Raw genomic sequence first — 20,413 nt, 5'->3', positions numbered from 1 at the left:
CTGAGTGCAGTGTGTTTACGTTCACTGGTTCTCCTGAAATTTTCAGATGCACATTTTGTTCTAAACCTTTGCTATTCTATTTTCAACTCTAGGGTTTTAAATGCCCACATGTTCAAGTTATGTTTTTCTTTACTTATGAACATTTATAACTGCTGGGAAGGTGTTTGATTGTTTTATTGATTTGTTGTTCTTTGTGGTACTGGAAATTAAACTCAGGGCCCTTCTAATACTAGACAAATTCTATACCACTGATCTATCCCAGTCCTCTTTTTAATTTTTATTTTGAGACAGGGTCTCATTAAGTTGCCTAGACTGGCCTGAAACATTTTCATATTCTGTATCCCCAAAGAGGCCTTGAACCAGTGATCTTCCTACTCCAGCTTCCTAGGTAGCTGGGGTTGCAGCAAAGCCACACCTGGCTGTAATTGTGGTTTGAGATCTTTGATAAGTCCAACATCTGCCTCCATTTATAAGTAGCTATGGGCTGATTTCCCCTAGGTGTACACTTCTCTGTGTCGTTGCATGTTTGGTAATTTTGGCTAGTAACACTGACTGTTGTAGTTTCTCTTTTATTCTCCTGTGTATAAATTGTGTCCCTTATCCAAAAGTCAGCACTTTCCCGGTTTCAGAGGCTTTGAGAACTGGAGATTATTTTCACAAACTTAATTTGATGAACAAACTTAATCCAAAATGCTTTCAGATCAAAAATAATTGTTTTGCCTTTTGAGATTGGGTGGTCTTGAAGTCACGGTTCTCTTGTTTCAGCTTATTGAGTGTCAAGGTTACAGGCAAGTATCACCACATTCAGCTCAAACCCCAGACTTCCCAAGGGTCAGGCTGGCACAGAGTTTCAGATTTTTTTTATCTTCAGGTTAGAGATGTTCAACCTGTATTATGGTGTTTTCACGTCCTAGCAAGCACTGAACAGCTTGATTCAAACTTCAAGCTCTGTCTTCCAGGTCGCGTGTATCAGCTGACAGCTCTATCAGCCTTGTTACCTTCTGTTTGCTGACTTTCTAACTCGACATCCCTTTGTGCCCATGGGATACAACAGTCAGACAACACTACAGATTTTTATCTCTACATTTTATTTATTTATTTTGTGTGTGAGCACACAGGACACAGGCAGAGGTCAGAGGGCAATAATGGGATTTGGTTCTCAGCTTCCACCATGTGAGGCCCCAGGAATCAAACTCAGGTTACCAGGCTTGGAAGTGTACTCTCTGAGCCATCCTCCTAGTCCCAAATTGAGATTTTTATACTGAGATTTTAGACCTGTCTACCCTGAGTTGCCCTTAAATATCCAGCTTCACTATCATTTCTAAATTCTTAGCTTTGCACTGAAAATCAGTAAAACTTCAATTTCTCAAGTTTGGGCTGCAGTTTATTTATTTTCATATGCTCATATACTTTTAAATTTGGGTCTTACCTCTGAGAAAGAAAGCAGTATTTTTCTGAGTTTGACTTAATTCACTTAACATGATGACATGCAGTTGTATCCATCCATCTTCCTGAAAATGTCATTATTTATTTTTTTCTTTATGGCTGCATAAAATTCCATTCTGTTTATGTTCTGTATTTTATTAATCCATCCATCTGTTAATGAACATCAAAGTGTGTTCCATTGCCTGCCTCTGTAGCTATAAACATGGATATACAAGTATTTCTACAGTATGTTGGCCTAGAGTCCTTCAGGCATATGCCCAAAAATGCTATACCTGGGTCATATAATAGTTCTATTTTCAGTGTTTTGAGAAACCTTACTATTTCCTCAGTGGCTACATAAGTTTACACCTCCATCAACAGTGGTTAAGGAAGGGTTCCTCTTTTCTCACATCCTGGCCAGCATATGTTGTCTTGTGTTTTCTTGGTGACAGCCATTCTGCTGGGGTGAGGCAGAATCTCAAGGCAGTTTTAGCTGTTTTTTTCTAGTAGCTAAGGATATTGAACAATTGATCAAATAACTATTTGTCATCGGAATGTCTTGTCTATTCAGTTCATTGGCTCATTTTTTTGATGGGAGAATTTGGGTTTGGAGTGTTTCATTTTCTCAGTTCTTTGTGTAGTCCAGATATCAATACTCTTTGCTATGCAGAAACATCCTAATCTTGTAGACTACCATCTGTCAACTCTTGGGCTCACTCTATGTGCTGCTGGAATCCTGTTTAGAGACTCTCTCCCTGTATCTACACCTTGAAGTATTTTACCTGTGTTTTCCTCTATCCATTTCAAAGTTTCTGTTCTTACATAGTGTGGTGGTTTGAATGAAGAGGGACCCCACAGGGAGTGCACTATTAGGAGGCCTTTTTAGAATAGGTGTGAAGTTACTCCACTAGGGTGGAATTTGGGGTTTCAGATGCTCAAGCCAGGCCCAGTGTCACTCTGTTATCCTGCTGGCTGCTGATCCAGATGTAGAACTCTAGGCTACCTCTCCAGCACCATGTCTACTTGCCTGCTTCCATGCTTCCCACCCTGAAGATAATGGACTAAACCTCTGAACTGTAAGCCAGCCCCAATTAGATGTTTTCCTTTATAAGAGTTGTCATGGTCATAATGTCTCTTCACAGAAATAGAAACCTAAGACAAAAAGTTTCTGGGATTTTTTTTTGTTTGTTTGTTTTTTTATCCATTTTGAGTTTATTTTTATGTACAGTGAGAGATCTGTTTCCAGTCTAATCCTTGCCCTGTGAAACATCATTTGTTCTTCCCAGCATCATTTTTATCCTGGTTAAGTTTCTGCTGCTATGATAAACCCCTTTACCAAGAAAAAAGTTTATTTCCTCTTACAATTGTAGCCCATCATGAAAGGAAGTCACAGAAGGAAATCAAGGCAGGAATCTGGAGTCAGCAACTGAAATAAAGGAGCATGCTTACCAGCTTGTTCTCCGTGACTTGCTTATCCCGCTTTCTTACACAATCCAGAACCACCTGGTCCAAGAGGGGAACCACCCACAATGGGCTGGTACCTTGCACATAAATAATCAAGAAATTCTGTCACAGATTTACCTTCAGGGCAATCGGATGGAGGCAATTCCTCAATTGCGGTATTGGGGGGTGGGAGTCTGCAAACACCACCATCAGCACAATGTCAATCCATGAGAGGCAAGAAGGGAACACGACTCAGTATCCGGTGTTGGTTCAAAGTTCAAGAATCTGACAGTAGGTGGTTTATTTTAGGCATATTTAGCACAGCAAAATTTAGGTGGCGGGGGGAGCTTCCTGGTGATAATTATCTCAATCCCATGTGCACAACAAATCTTAAGACAGGATTACACCAAAACTCCTGTAACGTACAAGTGACATCTTCCATAAAGATGGGTTCTATAGATTAACTGAGAAAACAGGACCAAGGTAAATAAGCTCACGATAAGGGTCTGGGGAAGCCAGATGTGGCCTGGCCTATAGATAGCACAGAGGTCACCAGGCCATGAACTACATCCATCCCCAGCCTTGTGGATGGAAAACAGTTTATACATCGCTCCCTTTGAAGAGACAGTTCTGTGTGTTTAACACTCCTGGTTTCCCTAGTGCTTGTCCATGAGCACAAGGACATTCTTCCTACAGGTTCTCTCTCCCCATATATGTCTAAGTTTGTGTCAGGTTGACAAAAACCATCCAGCACAATTTGTTAAAGAGTTAATTTATACTGTCTGTCCATATAAATTCAGTCTTCCCAACATCATTTTAAAGAGGCTGCGCTTTCCTCAGAGAATGTTTTTGGACCTGGATTAGTTGCTTTTCTTGTTACTATGACAAAAGCCTGATTAAAGCGAATCAAGGAAGGAAGAGTTTATTTTGGCTTAGAGATAGAGGACACAGCTCATCCTGGCTGGGAAGGTATATCAGGAGCTTCAGCCAGCTGGTGGCAAAGCATCCCAAGTTAAGAAGCAGAAAAAGATGAACGCTGGTGTTCCACTCATTTTCTCCTTTTGACTTGACCTAGGACCCCAACTCATGTAATGGTGCCACCCACATTTAGGGCAGAGCTTACATACAATCTCACAGACAGGCCCAGAGATTTGTTTCCATGGTTATTTTAAATCCCACAAGTTCAAAAAAGTTAATCATCCCAAGCACCTTTTATCACAGTTTAGGAGACTGTAACATGTGAGTATATTTTTGGGTCTTCTAATCTGTTCCATTTTTCTGTGTGTCTGTCTTTCAGCCAGTACCACACTATCTTTGTCACTGTGGCTCTATGGCAGTGGTTTTCAACCTTCATAATCCTGAGACATTTTGATATAGTTCCTCATGTTGTGTTGACCTCAAACTATAAAATTATTTTGTTGCTACTTCATAATTGAAATTTTGCTACTGTTATGAATCATAATGTAAATATCTGACATACAGAATATCTGATGTGCAACCCCAAAGGGGTCATAACTCAGAGGTTGAGAACCACTGCTCTATAGTATAATTACATGGCAGGTATTGCTATGCATGCATGCAGCATTGTTCTTTCTGCTCGGGATTGCTTTGGCTATTCACCATCTTATGTCTTTCTTTGTGAATTTTAGGATTGTTTTCTCTTATTCTGGAAAGAATGCTCCTGGAATTCTTTTAGACGGATTGTATTAAATCTATACATTGCTTCTGACAGTATTGCCATTTTCATAATATTAATTCAACCTACCTATTGGTATGAAAGTATTTTCTATCTTCTAGTGCCTACAAGTTCTTTCTTTAGTGCCTTAAAGTTTTCATTTTAGAGGTCTTCAGTACCCTTGGCTAGGTTTATTTGTTGTGTATTTGTGTAGTACATGTACATACACATTTGTGTGTGTGTGTGTGTGTGTGTGTGTGTGTCTGGTATAGTACATACAGGTTTGTGTGTGTGTGTGTGAATGTGCATGTAGGCATGTGTGTGTGTTTATGTGAAGGCCAGAAGTTAAGGTCCGGTGTCTTCTGCTGTCATTCTCCATCTCAATTTTGGAAACAGAGTCTCTCACTGAATTCTACACAGTATTACTGACTGACCAGACTGGCTGGCCTGTAGTCTCTGAGGATCCGCCTGTCCCTTCCACCCTGACCCCCAAGCACTAGAGTTACAGATATGTGTGATCATGTCCAGCCTTTGCATAGGTGCTTGCAAACTCATGTCCTCATGCTGTGCAGTGGGCATTTTACTGACAGGTCTGTCTATCCAGCCCATAGGCAATTTTTATGAAATTGTATTGATTGATTGATTAATTGATTTGTATGCCAGGGCATGCCACAGCACACATGTGGAGGTCAAAGGACAGCTTTGTGGAAGTTGCTTCTCTCCTTCCACCATACGGGTACCGGGAATTGAACTCAGGGTGACATGGTTGAGGTCAAGTGCCTTTAACCGCTGAGCCACCTCAGCAGCTTGATTTAAGGAATTTTTGAATTTCATCCCTGATTTATTCATCAGCTCATTAATACTTCAAGTATATAGATTGCTCAATCTCAATGTATTTATGTACTTTCTATAGTTTTTTTCTATTAATTTCTAGTTTATTATACTACAGTGTAGTAAAGTACAAGGGATTATTTCGATTCTTTTTTATTTGGCAAATCTTGATCTGTGGCCTACAGTGTGATCTATTTTAAGAAAGGTTTCATGGGCTGCTGAGAAAAATCTGTTTCTGATCAATGAACTATTCTGTAGATACCTGCTAAGTCAATTTTCTCTATAGTATAGTTTAACTCTGAGGTTTTTTTGTTGGTTTTTAGTTTAGAGGACCTACCTAGAAATGAGGCTGGTTTATCAAAATAATCCACCCTTGTTGTGTAAGGACCAAGCAGATCTTTTAAATCGGTTGGTATTTATTTTGTGAAATTATCTCCTGCACTAAGTGAAGGAACCCACATCTCCCTGCTTAGGTCCACTTACAATACCTGAAAACCAGCTACACTAAGTGAGAGACCTCCAGCTTCCCCTGCCTGGGTCTGCCTAAGCCAAGTTGGAACCTCACTCTGTGTGCCCAGACTATCAGCCCCATCTATGCTACCCAGGATTTTTTCTCCAGGAGTCCAACCCACACAGCTTCCTGTAGCAGTTGAGGGACCATGGCTTTCTCTCCTTAGGACCACCCATGCACCAAGACTTCACTCTAAACCAGTGGCTCTCTGCTTTACCAATGCGGCTTCCTCATGTTGTGGTGATGCCCCCCCACCCATAAAATTATTTTTGTTACTACTTCATACCTGCAATTTTGCTGCTGTTATGAATCATAATGTAAATATCTGTGTTTTCCAGCAGTCTTAGGCAATCCCTATGAAAGGGTCATTAGACCTGCAAAGGGGTCGCAACCCACAGGTTGAGAACCACTGCTGTAAACAATCTCTAACTCTCAGAATAAAAAGAGAGATAGAGCCTGCAGCCCTCAATACCAGCCACACAATGGAAAATCATTTCAAACATACTAAGACTTAAGCAACTTCTAAATATTGTACACACTTCCATTGAAAGAAGAAATGTGGCTTGAACAAAGGGGGGGCTGGAGAGATGGCTCAGTGGTTAAGAGTTCTTGCTACCCTTCCAGAGGACCCAAGTTCGATTCCTAGCACACACCTCAAGTATCTGGTAACCACCTGTATCTCCAGCTCAAGGGAATTAAATGCTTTATTCCAGCTTTCACACATTCATGTTCTCAAACACATGCACATTAATTAAAATAAAAATAAATCTATTTTAAAAGAAAGAATGACTCAGCCAATTAACTTCAGATGTATATATCCCCACACAAAAACAAAATTAAAAACCAAGAAAATATATCTCCTCCAAAACTTATTAATCCCATAATAATGAACCCTAATGAGAACAACATGGAAGAACTTCCAGGAATAGAATTTTTTTTTTTTCAGTTTTTTGAGACAGGGTTTCTCTGTGTAGCTTTGCGCCTTTCCTGGAACTCACTTGGTAGTCCAGGCTGGCCTTGAACTCACAGAGATCCACCTGGCTCTGCCTCCCTAGTGCTGGGATTAAAGGCGTGCGCCACCACCGCCCGGCCCAGGAATAGAATTTTAAACAGTGGTTGTAATTATATTCAAACAACTCAAAGGAAGCATGGATATAGTACAAGAGAACAGAAACAAGATGAATCAAATAAGGGAACCAATACAGGACATGAAAATACAGTTTATAAAAGAGAATTACTAAAGAAAAGCAAGCTGAAATGATGTTGGACATGAAAATCTTCAATAAACCAAATTTTTAAAAATCCCCACCAACATAATGGATCATTTAGAAAACAAAGTATCAGGGCTGTAAGACAAGGTAGAGGGACTGGGTCATGTATTAAAGTCAATGACAAATTGTTAAAAATATATTTATAGAACACAGATGAGATTTAGGATACCACTAAAAGATCTAGCCTTAGGATGATGTGCATAGAAAAATAAGAATATCATACCAAAGACATAAAGAATATTTTCAATAAAAGCATAAAAGAAAAATTTTCCAAATTTAGAGAAAGAAATTCCTATCCAGGTACAAGACGCCAACAGAACATCAATTAGATAGGACCAGAAAGGAAATACCCATAGCATTATAGTTAAGACATTAAAAACGCAGAATAAAGAAAGAGTATTGAAAGCTGAAAGAGAGAATGGTCAAGTTACTTATAAAGATAGGCTCATCAGAATAACAGATGATGGATTATTCAAAGAAACTTAAAGGGAGAGGTATGTGCAAAGATCTCTGCCAGGTTCTGAAGGACAGCAACTGTCAACTCAGACTATTAACGTTGAAGGAGAAGTAAAAAGAAAACTTTGTATGATAAAAACTGATTAAAGGAATTCATGATCACTAAGATAGCTCTACAACAGACACTGAAGAGTGAGGAGTTTGGGATTAACTCCATTGACCGAGGAAGTCACAAAACAGCCTAGTATAGACTCTGTTGTGTGGTTTATAATGAGAAGGAGCAAGCTGAGCAGGGTAAATTACAAAATGTAAAATATAAGGAGAAAAGGAACACCAAATAGTGAAATGCAACTAAGTCCTGTGTTCAGGGAGATAAACAGATTAAGAAATGGAATAAAGGGAGTGGTGACCTCAGGGCAAGATCTCATCCAGCTAAATTTCCAACTTGTGAAAAGGAACTAAAGAAAATCCTAGAGCTGGGTGTGGTAGTGCACGCCTTTAATCCCAACACTGGGAAGGCAGAGGCTGGCAGATCTCTGAGTTTGAGGCCAGTCTGGTCTACAGATCCAGTCTCAGGACAACCAAGCTTAGGTAGTGAAGGTGAAAAGGAAAAAGCTAGTGACGGTGTAGCCATGTTCCAGTCCTAGCAAGCAGCAGAAATTGGTAGCTTTAGCCACATTGTTATGTCTTTAGAGTTAAGGATAGAAGAAACGGGTTATATGGAATTTGCTTCAGTGCCTAAGGAAAGTCGCTGAGGCCAGGCATGTGTCAGGGGTGTCCCTGAATGGAAGCCTAGAGAGGCCATTGTGTGAAGCTGTGAAGCTGAAACCTGGATTGCTTTGGAGACCCCAAAATGTGTGAGATGCCAGAGCCATGGGATACCTGCTGAGGAAAGCTGCTAACAGGGGATGGAACCAGCCCAAGAAAAAGAAGTGCTTTGCATTCAACAGAACTGAACAGAGTTGGAGTTCTGAATAGCATTTTGAAGTTAGACATGGAGATGCAGGGTTTGGAGTTTACCCAGATGGTTTTTGGTCTTTCTTTGGTCCAGTATTTCCTCACTATACTCCCTTCCCTATGTTTTGGAATGGTAACATATATCCTGTGCCATTATATGTTGGAAGTATGTGATTTTTTTTATAGGGAATTACAGTTAAGAGATTGCATGAATCTCAGAAGAGACTTTGGACTTTGGACTTTTAAACATTGTTGAGACTGTGATAGACTATGGGAACTTTTGAAGTTGGACTAAATGCATTTTGCATTATGATATTGTCAAAAGCTTATGGTAGCCAGGAAGTGGAACGTGGTAGTTTGAATGCAATTGGCCCCCACAATCTCATAGGGAGTGGCACTATTAGGAGGTGTGGCTTTGTTGAAGTGCAGTAGCCTTGTTGGAGGAAGTGTGTCACTGTGGGGGCGGGCTTTGAGGTCTCTTTTGTTCAAGCTTTCCTCAGTGTGACTTTCAGACCATTTCCTATTGCCTGCAAGATGTATGACTCTCAGCTACTTCTCCAGCACCATGACTGCCTACATGTCCCACCATGATGATAATGAACTGAGCCTCTGAAACTATAAGCAATTCACCCCAATTAGATGTTTTCCCTTATAAGAGTTGCTGTGGTTATGGTGTCTCTTCACAGCAACAGAAACCCTAACTAAGACAGCCACTATAAGAAACACTTCAGTCTGAGGAGAAGGGTAAACACACTAAAGAGAACACAGGGAATAAATAAATAAATAAATAAATAAATAAATAAATAAATAAATAATGCCAGGACAGTTAATCAAAGAAATCTTGGAAAGCACCACAATAAAATGACAGGAAATAATACATATCCTTTATCAATGACTGAATGTTAGCAGTTTCAACTTCCCAATAAAAAGATACAGATCAGCAAATTGAATCAGAGAACAGGAGCCATCATTTTACTGCCTTCAAAAACAATTCGCCTCACTGTCAATGACAGACACCATCTTAGAGTGAGAATATAAAGGTATTCCAGACAAATAGAACCAGAGAAACAAGTAGTCATAGCTATTTTACTATCTGACAAAATAGTCTTAATACCACAGCAGATAAAAAAAGATAACAAAGATTGCTTTATACTCATTAAAAGAAAAATATGCTAGGAAGGTATTACAGTTCTGTACATATATGCATCAAATACAGGTGTACTCAATTTAATAAAACAAATGCCATTAGATGTAAAATCACAGATTGACCTCAACACTGTGGCAGCGAATGACTTCAAAGCTCATTCTCACTAGGAGATATATCATCTGAATGTGAGTGAGTGTGTGTGTGTGTGTGTGTGTGTGTGTGTGTGTGTGTGGTGATATTTTTTTTTGTGCTCTAACAAATAAAGCTTGCCTGGAGATCAGAGTGTGAAGCTAGCTACTAGTTAACCATAGAGGTCAGTTAGTGGTGGCACACACCTTTAATCCCAGCACTTGGGATCTCATGCCTTTGATTCTAGTACTTGGGAGTCACACACCTTTAATCTCAACACTAGGGAGGTGGAGACAGGAAGTGATATGGCTGGGTGGAAAGAGGAATATAAGGTGGGAGGAGACAGGAGCTCACCCCTTTTCAGGCTGAGGAGTTGGTGAAGTAAGAAGTGGATGTGGCTTGCTCCTTTGTCTCTCTGATCTTTCGGCATTTACCCTGATATCTGGCTCTGTTTTTTTTTTTTTTTTTTATTACGACCAGTTAGAATTTGTGTTGGTGGGGGGGGGGGGTACATTGGAGTTAAATGACATCATAAATCAAATGTGCTTAACAGACATTTACAGAACATTCCACCTAAACAAAAAAGAATGCACATACTTTTCAGCAGCCCCCTATGAAGTTTTCTTCTAAATGACTGACCACATGTTAAGAGAATTGAAATGACATCCTCTATCTTATTTGACCACAATAGAAAAAAGCTATATATCAAAAGTAATAGAAAGTACATAAATTCATGGAAACCTAACTACACATTATCGGATGATAAGAACTAAAGAAGTAACTTTTAAAATCCCTAGGATTTAATGAAAACAAAAACACATCAAGCCAAAATCTGTGGAACACAATGAAGGCAGTCCTAAGATAAACATTTATAGTACTAAACGCCTACATGCAAAAACTGAGAGATCTCAAATTAATGACTTAATGGCCTTACAGCTTTGGGAAAATAAGAACAAACCAGACCCTCAAACATGTTTCATTGTGTCTTGTTTGCTTTTCTATATCATGCTTCTTCCAACAAGGCCACACCTCCTAATCCTTCCAAAAAAGTCCTACCAACTGGGGACCAAGTATTCAACCATATGAGCCTATGGGGGCCATTCTCATTCAAACTAGCCTACTGTGCATCTCAGGTTCATGGGTCTTCCTGCCTCTGAAGCCTCGCTCATTTAGCCCTTCCTGGGAGAGCATGCAGACAGAAATTCTGTCTGTATGAATCCTTATAATGCCCCTTTTTTTGGCCTTTGTCCATAGAAATTTGGAGGAATAAGGCAGAGAAGATATGAGCTGGCTATAAGGCTAATGTGTGATGAGGAAGGTGACCTCACACATGCACTACCAGATATAAAATTTGTCCCTCCTGCTACTTGGTCTGTTGTTTGACAAGAGCGGTCACATTGATGTACACACAAATTTTAGCCACCAGTAGGAAAGAATATAAGGATATGAAAATGGAAAAGTGAGCCAAAAAAAATGTAAGTGGGCAACTCACAAGAGAACAATTGTCCCATAAATACATGAATATGATTTTGCTTTCACTATTAGTAAAAAATATAAATATATCAATGCCAAAGCTCATCTATAAAATAGTAAGAATTTTTGTAACCTGTACACCTACCAAATTCACTCATCCTAGTAGGTTTGTGTTAGAATGCTTAGCGTTTTCTGCAGGACACAGTTTTCATCTGCAAACAGAAACATTTTGATTTCACACCACACTATTTGGTTATTGTTGTTGTTGTTGCTGTTGTTGCTATTGTTTCTTGGCACTTACTAGAACTTCCAGTACAGTTCTGAATAGTGGCTGTAGGAGTTTGTACCTTTGCTTTCTAATCTCACGAGCAAAGGATTCACTCTCCCACCATTTAGGATTATGTTTCATAGATTTTTTTTGTCAGTGTCCTTTAATAAGTTTGAAAAACTTTCTATTTCTAGTCTGCAGAGGACAGAAACAACACTACTCTGTCAAGATTCTTTCTTGTATCTGTTAAATTATTACAGTCATGTGTCACTTAATAATGGAGATATGTTTTAAGCAGAGTTTCGTGGAGCTGGAGAGATGGACCCACATTTGGTTCCAAGCACCCACATTGAACTTCTTGTAACTACCTGTAACTTCAGAGGATCCAACTCCCTTTTTTGCCTTCCACATGGGCACCCAAATTCATGTACACACACAAATTAAATAAAAAAATACAAAAAGAGAAAATGCATCAGTTGGCAATTTCATTATGAAAGTATCACAGTATGCACTCACACTTGTTGAGATGGCTGTGATGTCACAATGCAGTACATATCAGGTCCATTATCACCTAAAATAGTTATCTAACACACATCTGTATAGACTTTTCACCCTTTATTCTGTTTAAAAAAAATAAAATTTTCTTGGTCTTGGCATCCTTCTTATATATTTCTGAGTTTAGTATTTCAAAAAATAGAAACAATACACAAATTTACTTATAAGACCATGACATTTTCTGTATAAATCTCCTTTCTTTATAATTTTTTTAACAGTTTTGCTTGTTACAAGGATGTACTGGCTGGTTTTATGTGTCATCTTGACACAAGCTAGAGTCAGCAGAGGAAGGAGCCTCAGTTGAGGAAATGCCTCCATGAGATCCAGCTGCAAGGCATTTTCTCATTTAGTGATCAATGGGGGAGGACCCAGCCCATGGTGGGTGGTGTCATCCCTGGGCTGGTAGTCCTGGGTTCTATGAGAAAGCAGGCTGAGCAAGCCATGGGGAGCAAGCCAGTAAGCAGCATCCCTCCCCTCCTAGGCCTCTGCTCCTGCCTCCAGGATCCTGCCCTGTTTGAGTTCCTGTCCTGACTTCCTTCAGTGATAAACAACAATGCTGAAGTGTAAGCCAAATAAACCTTTTCCTTCTCAACTTGCTTTTTGGTCATGGTGTTTCATTGCAGCAATAGAAACTCGACTAACTAAGACAGGTGATGTCAGATTCATAAAATAGAAATTTTCCCATCTCTATCTGAAGGAATTTATGTAGAATTGGTATATTTTCTTAAGTTTCTGAAATTATTAATGAACGATTTATCAAAGATTTAAACCTAGATTTAATCTCAATCTCTCTCTCTCTCTCTCTCTCTCTCTCTCTCTCTCTCTCTCTCTCTCTCTCTCTCTTTCTCTCTCTCTCTCTCTCTCTCTCTGTCTCTCTCTGCGTGTGTGTGTGTGTGTGTGTGTGTGTGTGTGTGTGTGTGTGTGGTGTTTCTATTCATGTAAATCTGTGTGCATATCTCTATGGAGACCAGAAGTTAACACCAGATGGCTCCCTTGATCATTCCCCACCTTATATTTTGAGATGGGGTCTCTCACTAAACCTGGAGCTCGTCACTTTGACTAGGCTAGCTGCCCAGTAAGCCCAGGGATCGCCTATCTCCACCCTCACAGCACTGGACTTGGAGATCTGTGCCCAATGTTTTTCATGAGTACTGTGGACCCAGGCTTAGGTCCTTGTGTTTGTACAGTAGACACCTACTAATGGAGCCATCCCCTCAACTCAATGCCTTTAGGAGCTATGACTCCACTGGAAGTTTGTGTCTTTCCAGGGGAAATTTTTACTTCTAGCGTGTGCAGGGATGTGTGTGGGAGGGTGTGCATAGGTGTGCACACACACGGTGTGCATGTGGAGATCAAGTGGCAACTTTATGTAGTCATCTCTCTCCACCCACCTTTATGTGGGCTCCAGGAATCAAAATCAAGTTGCTAGGCTTGCACGCCACTGCGTACTTTCTTCTACTCACTGAGTGATTCTGCCAGGCCAAGTTATCCATCTTGACTGAAATTACTGCTATAAAGATTTCACAGTTAAAGGTCTATGTAATGTGTAATTCTGCTCTGTTTTACTTTTTACCCATGACACTGGTAATTTTTATTCTTCTTATTCGGTTGTTAAGAATGGACTAATTTCTCATAGCAGCTGTGACAATGTGCACAAGGTCTATGTAAACTCAAGCCAGACAAAATCCCAGCATGGAGAGGAGAGGGAGGTACACATTCCCACCCCTAGCTGAAGAGCTGTTGGCAATTGATAGCTGCTGGGAAAGGGGGAGTCAGTCGTTTTAAAGGTGTGGCCCCGATGTGTCAACCACATCCAGTGCACACACATCCAGGCATACTCGGGCAACACAAACTGTGCTCGGTGCGTTAAAAAACTAAAAAAGAGCCGGGCGGTGGTGGCGCACGCCTTTAATCCCAGCACTCGGGAGGCAGAGCCAGGCGGATCTCTGTCAGTTCGAGGCCAGCCTGGGCTACCAAGTGAGTTCCAGGAAAGGCGGAAAGCTACACAGAGAAACCTTGTCTCGAAAAACAAAACAAAACAAAACAAAACAAAACAAAACAAAACAAAAAAAAAAAACTAAAAAAGAGGATGCAAGTTGGGTGGGTGGCGGAGGGTGTATCTGAGAAATATTGTGAGAGGAATGAATATGATCAAGATACATTGTTCAAAATTCTCAAAATACTAATAAGATGAGAAGAAAGTTTATCAATTTAAACATTTTCAAGACACTAAATTTTAATGTCATTATTTTTTCTCCTAGATTAAATAAGGAGGGAGGGCAAGCCTGCGTGGCTGCTTCTGTTCTCAGACAGATGAGAAGGTCTGAGTTAGACAGTGTAAGGACCAGGAAGTGGAACTCCGGAAAATCGGTGGGAAGAATAAAAATCTAAGGCCTGGGAGGCAGGAAGATGTGTGGAGGTAACAGTGGTGTACTTCAGCGTGACTTTGGACTTAACAGTAATCAAGAGAAGCCAAACCAAACGAGGACTATAAATTAACGTCTCGTGTATTTGCTATGACCGTTGCCATCAGCATATTTCTATTTTGGTCTCTTGTGTTACTGAATATTACTACTGAATCTTCTTAGTTTAAGACTTCCAGGGACTGGAGAGATGGCTCAGTGGTTAGGAACACTCGCCACTCCTCCAGAGTACCCGGGGTTCTATCCTCGACACCTACATGGAATTTCACAACCACCTCTAACTCCAGTTCCGGGGGATCCATCGCCCCCTTCTGGTCACTGAGGGCACTGAACATGCTAAATGCAGGCAAAACACCCCTACACATAAACTAAAAAATAAATTTTTAAAAATGACTTTCCTAATTTAATTTTTTTCAGGTAAGTTAATAACACCGAAGTTTTCTCTTATGTGTGGCTATATTATTCATTTTTTATGTTTTTGTTTTTTATTTTATATCCAGCTCTTTCTTATTTCAAAAAACTTCATTGTTTCAGTGTTTCCCCTCACCTGGCACATGGCTTTGGGCTGCCACTTCTCTCTGGTGACTAGCTTTATTTGAAAGCTAATTTCATACTAAATGTTTTGCTACTGAATTATGTACTTTATAAAATACCTTTATTGGCGAGAGATGCAGGTCAGCCCTCAGAAGTCAGAGGCAGGAAGATATTTGTTATTTCAAGGCCAGCGGGATTTACATAGCAAGCTTCAGAGAGATGGACCCACACAGTGAGACCTTATCTCAAAATAAGTTAGCCATTGTAATTTAGAATTCGGATTCCAGTTAAATTTTGTAATTCAGTTGTGCCTACCACTGGAAATACCTCTGTCAGTTAAAACTGATAATACTTCATTTTTAAAAGTGAGTTATTAAATAAGATTGCAATTTGTACACAGCACTACTATCTTATTTTGAACAGAGCTGTGATACTTTCATTAGAATGTACATATTCTTAATATAATTTATAATGTGTCAGTCTTAACTTTAGAGGTAGAATAAGTCATTTCATTTTGAAAATAGCTCTTTTTCACAGAAAAATCTGGATTAAAAAAATAGAAAACTCTGATTACTTAGATGTTAAAACTCTGCTTTAGTATACTTTAGATTTTACATATTTGAGCTCATGTGTATAAACTGTTCTAATCTCTTTCTGGTTAAGATTGTTCTATGCATGTTCTCACATCATATTAATAACCTGAGTTACTCCATAATGGCTGTGCAAATCCCCCATCCCAATACACTGCCATTTTCATAATATTTTCTTAATAACAGACGCCTAGAACAGGCTTCTAGGACTTAGAAATTTAAAGTCATTGAATAGATAACTGGTATCTCTGTAAAAGTTTGTATTTGCTTAACTGTTAATAGTGTGTTTGAATATTTTTCAAACGTTAATTATAGTTTTCTGTTTTAACTTTTTAAATATTTTATGTGTATGTATGTGTGCCTTAATGTAGGATCCCAAAGAGGTCAGAAGAGGCCTAAGATCCCCTGGAATTGGGATTTACAGATGGTTATGAGCCAACATATGGGTGCTGGGAACTGGACCCCGTCCTCTGCAAGAGCAATAAGCGTCTTTAACCACTGAGCCATCTTCCCTGCCCCTATAGTTTTCTTTTTTTTGTTGTTTTGTTTTTTTTTGTTGTTGTTGTTGTTGTTTTGTTTTTTTTGTTTTTTTTTTTGTTTTTTTTGTTGTTGTTGTTTTTTTCGAGACAGGGTTTCTCTGTGCAGCTTTGCGCCTTTCCTGGAACTCGCTTTGGAGACCAGGCTGGCCTCGAACTCACAGAGATCCGCCTGCCTCTGCCTCCCAAGTGCTGGGATTAAAGGCGTGTGCCGCCACCGCCCGGCTATAGTTTTCTTTTAATGAACTATAATCAGTCTTTTATCCTAACAGTAACTCATACAATTCATGTAATATTTTATTTACTTATTATGCATTTTACATTACTATTTGACCAAAACTGCCAATACTTAGTTTGGGTTTCAGGGGTTTTTTTTTTTTCTCATTAAATTGTAAAAATACAAATAAGCACATAGGAAAGTAAATGTATTCAATCAATTTTCAACATTAAGTTGCAATTAGGTAAGTGGTATTAAATTGGACATTAGAATAATACTATCCTAGAATTTATCTTTTACTGAGGATCAACCTAGAGTTTTTCATGTTTTCTGAGCAGATACTCTACCACTGAACTATATCCCTGTCCCAATACTATGCATTCATTATTGTACTGTACTTGATTTATGTGAGAATAAATATATATTTTTACATTAAAATTTCTATATAATAATATATTTATTCTATAAATAAATATTTTCATGTTCAGTTTTCACTGCTCTGAACTTTATAACATTCTTATAGGAAGTAAGACTTCTGGACCCATGTTCACTCACACCTTTAACCTGACTGTCAAAGAACTCCTTAATGACATACTCAGCAGCCTACCTTCCCATGGCTTACTGCAAATGGATGCTGATTTAAAAAGCAATCAACTATGTGACATGGTTACAAATAATAAATAGATCAGTATACCGTTCAATGTGTTTTGGCTGACATTAACCAAGATATAGAATATTTATATCATTGTCCTCCAAAAATTCTGTCTTACACATTTTCACCAATCTTCCCATTTCAGTCCCTAGATAACCACAGATATTTTCTGTTAGTATAGATTTTATTTTATCATATAGTTTTAAAGTAATGGGAACCATATGATATGTGTTCTCTGGAATCTAGATTGTTTTGCTTATAGTGTCTTAAGATCCATCCCTGTTCTTAACCTTAATCTGCATGTCCTATTGATAGGTCAGTCACATGTCACATATACCAAAACTTGCCTCCCATCAATTGAATATTGAGGTGTTTTGAGTTTATTCCAGACTTGGGTTATTATAAACAAGCTGCTGTAGGTTCGTAGATCTTTAGGCCAGGACTCTCCAAAAAGAGATACTTCCTCTTCATACCTAGGAAGTATGCAGACTCTGATGGTATCATCCTGTGTTTCACATCAGGCGCATTTCCTGAAGGAAAGCCCAGATCTTGATTTGGGACCAAGTTAGTGGATGAGGCAATGGTGCAGGGCATAAGTCCTGAGCACCTTGGAAAGCTCTCTGCAAAGCGCCTGATCACCCTCCTCCCGTATCAACTGCAAAGCATACACCCTTGCCTTGCTCGCTGCCCTTCTCTCTATGTCTCCTGGCTCTAAGAGAGTCTAAGATTCCTGCCAAGTCAGTCCCTGCCCCTTCCCATTATGGGAGGATCAGCGGAGAAAATAACTACAGGCATAATGCTGTTTAATGCCAGATCCTCTAAATAGCCACAGAAGGCAGTACTCAGGCAAACCCCAGGCCACCTGAGCATCTGCCTAGTGGCCTCTAGAGCATTCAATGCCCTCTTTGTGGCTACAAGACAAACTCATCTTTATGGCTCAGAATTCTGTACAGTGGTTTTTACTGAACCTACCTTCCAACCTTCTAGTAAAATGATAACTTTTATTTGCAGTTCAAGCTGGCCTCGAACTCATGGTAGTCTTCTTCTCTCAGCGTGCCATATGCTGGGATTTCAGTGTAAGTCAACATACCTGGCTGGAATGCAAACATCTTAAGAACAATTATCACACCTTACACAACTTTTATATGCATAAGGTACATAATAGGCACTCATAGTTTGAGTGATACAGGACCTAAACTTGAGACTTGGGCATATACATCTGACCTACACACCCTTAATATTTGACAAATAAGTCTTTATGAATCCAATACTTTGAAGCAAATCTTTTGTGGTTTTTTTCACCTTCAGTCAAATGTCCTCCCCTGAATCGAAACTAGTAATAAAAGAACAATTATTTATACCTTACACTTAGATACATAACATAGACATTTTCTTGTACTACTGTCTTTTGAAACAGAACCCAGAAGATGGCCAGTCAACACTATATTCCCTTTCTTCTCTTTCCAGCTCCCTTCTGTGGCAAGGGGAATTTTTTAAAAAGCACTGAAATTGTGAGAGTCTAAGGCTGGCTCTTCGGAAAACTAAACTTGGAAAACAAGATAAATTTATGAAATAGTCCAATGCCAAAGGGATTTGGGAAAAACATCTTCAATATCTTAGGAATGTAGTACCTAAAAGGAAATGTGTGAGCTTTGCTGACTGAGATGTAGCTACTGAGACCTGATTATGGGGGGCTGAGTCACTGACTTTAGCAGGCATCCACTGCTTGTGTGTGCCACTGACTTTAGTGGAAATCCACTGCTTGTGTGTGCCACTGACTTTAGCAGGCATTCACTGCTTGTGTGTGTCACTGATATTAGCAGGCACCCACAGCTTGTGGCAGGATAAGATTTTGATAGGTGTTTCTCTTCCTTCAGTTCACAGACATTGGGACCTTCGAGACAGTGTGGCAAGTCAAGTTCTACAATTACCACAAGCGAGACCACTGCCAGTGGGGAAGCCCGTTCTCTGTCATTGAGTATGAATGCAAGCCCAACGAGACACGCAGCCTCATGTGGGTGAACAAGGAGTCCTTCCTCTGAATACAGCTCCTTCCGATGTTGCTAGACAATCTCCAGAAATCTACGTTTAGACAGACCAGCACAAGCCTTAACCAAGGCACACCACACCATGGCTGTTTCCCAATGACCTTCTAACCCCAATTACTTTGAACGTGTGACTCCTCTCTGATACAGTAGCTGTGACATGAAAGATGATGTCACATCCCTGAAAGTTCTCCGTCCACTACTCTATGCTGGTGTTCCTGCATCTATCCACACTCCATCACACTGTCTGCCAGTGTGACTGGAGCTTGGTGGGACTAGCAGGTTTGTCCTAGACCCGAAAGGTCCACAGGACCATGGTGTTTTGTTTCCAAGACAAGCAATGCCTCCCTTTTGTGTTCATTGTCAAATTAAAATAACAATGTGCTTGAGTCCCCCGTGTGTGTGATATTGTAACATGTAGCATGCAATGTTTGTGAGCATCCAAAGCAGACTTTGTGGAAATGTAACACAATCAGCAGTAAATGGGACTCGAATGCTGTACTTCCTATCAACAGCCCAGCTTTCTCAGAGAAAGAAAGAAAATGACAGAATAAAAAGATGAATCTATAAAGAAACATTTATAATGTATTAATAGTCTTTCAAATAGCAAGGTATTATGCTGTGGCCTAGTAGAAATAGGGGAAAGACATTGTTGTGGAACTGGAACTTTGGGTCACCCTTTTGGCAAGCTACCATAGACCAAACATGCATAGAGATGGCATCCCTACATACCATTTCACTTGAACTTTGTACAATCGTGTCTGGAATGGTAATCAACTTTTGATATTTCTTAATAAAGACATTGAAAATCGTGCCCCAACTTGTGCAACAGTTGTCTAGCAGGTCAATCTCTTTTCTAGGACAGTGTACCCAAATCTCTATGCTGAAGGGTAAGGGTAGTATACTGAGAGTAAAACTACCATACCTGTCTACCAGGTAGCCTCCAGCAAGGTCTAACATGGCAACAAGAGTCTAAGCACCTACTAAGCAATCAGAATAGGTTGGACATTATCTTTATTCCTTCCCCTGTATATCACCTACTGCACTAGTTAGCTACTTAACACAATGGCCAGAGGACCTGGTGCTGCAGCAGAGCATGGACACCAGCATTGAGACTTCAGTGCCTGCTCACAGGACTTCTTCAAGGTACATAGCACAAAGCCTATGCTCCCCCACGATTCCATGAGGAATTTCCTCTTAAAAAAATTAATATCCTACCTTCCATATTATCACTCACTTGTCCAGTAAAAATCCTATTATGTTGGGGGAAAGTCA

At 39.7% G+C, this 20,413-nt stretch overlaps 1 protein-coding gene across 2 annotated transcripts in view; it reads left to right on the top strand.

Annotated features, from left to right (window-relative positions):
- Cnrip1 (cannabinoid receptor interacting protein 1) overlaps positions 1-19,952 on the top strand; it is a 28,675-nt gene extending 8,723 nt beyond the window's left edge. For both annotated transcript variants that reach the window (XM_059274997.1, XM_059274998.1), the window contains exon 3: positions 18,971-19,952. In XM_059274997.1, the coding sequence (XP_059130980.1) occupies positions 18,971-19,135 (165 nt within the window). In that variant the 3' untranslated portion in view covers positions 19,136-19,952. The remainder of the gene's footprint in view (positions 1-18,970) is intronic.
- The last annotated feature ends 461 nt before the right edge of the window (positions 19,953-20,413 follow it).

Source organism: Peromyscus eremicus, chromosome 10, assembly GCF_949786415.1.
Source record: "Peromyscus eremicus chromosome 10, PerEre_H2_v1, whole genome shotgun sequence".
Classification (NCBI taxonomy): domain Eukaryota; kingdom Metazoa; phylum Chordata; class Mammalia; order Rodentia; family Cricetidae; genus Peromyscus; species Peromyscus eremicus.
Note: the sequence above shows the minus strand (reverse complement) of the source record. Positions and strands in the feature narration are given on the sequence as shown.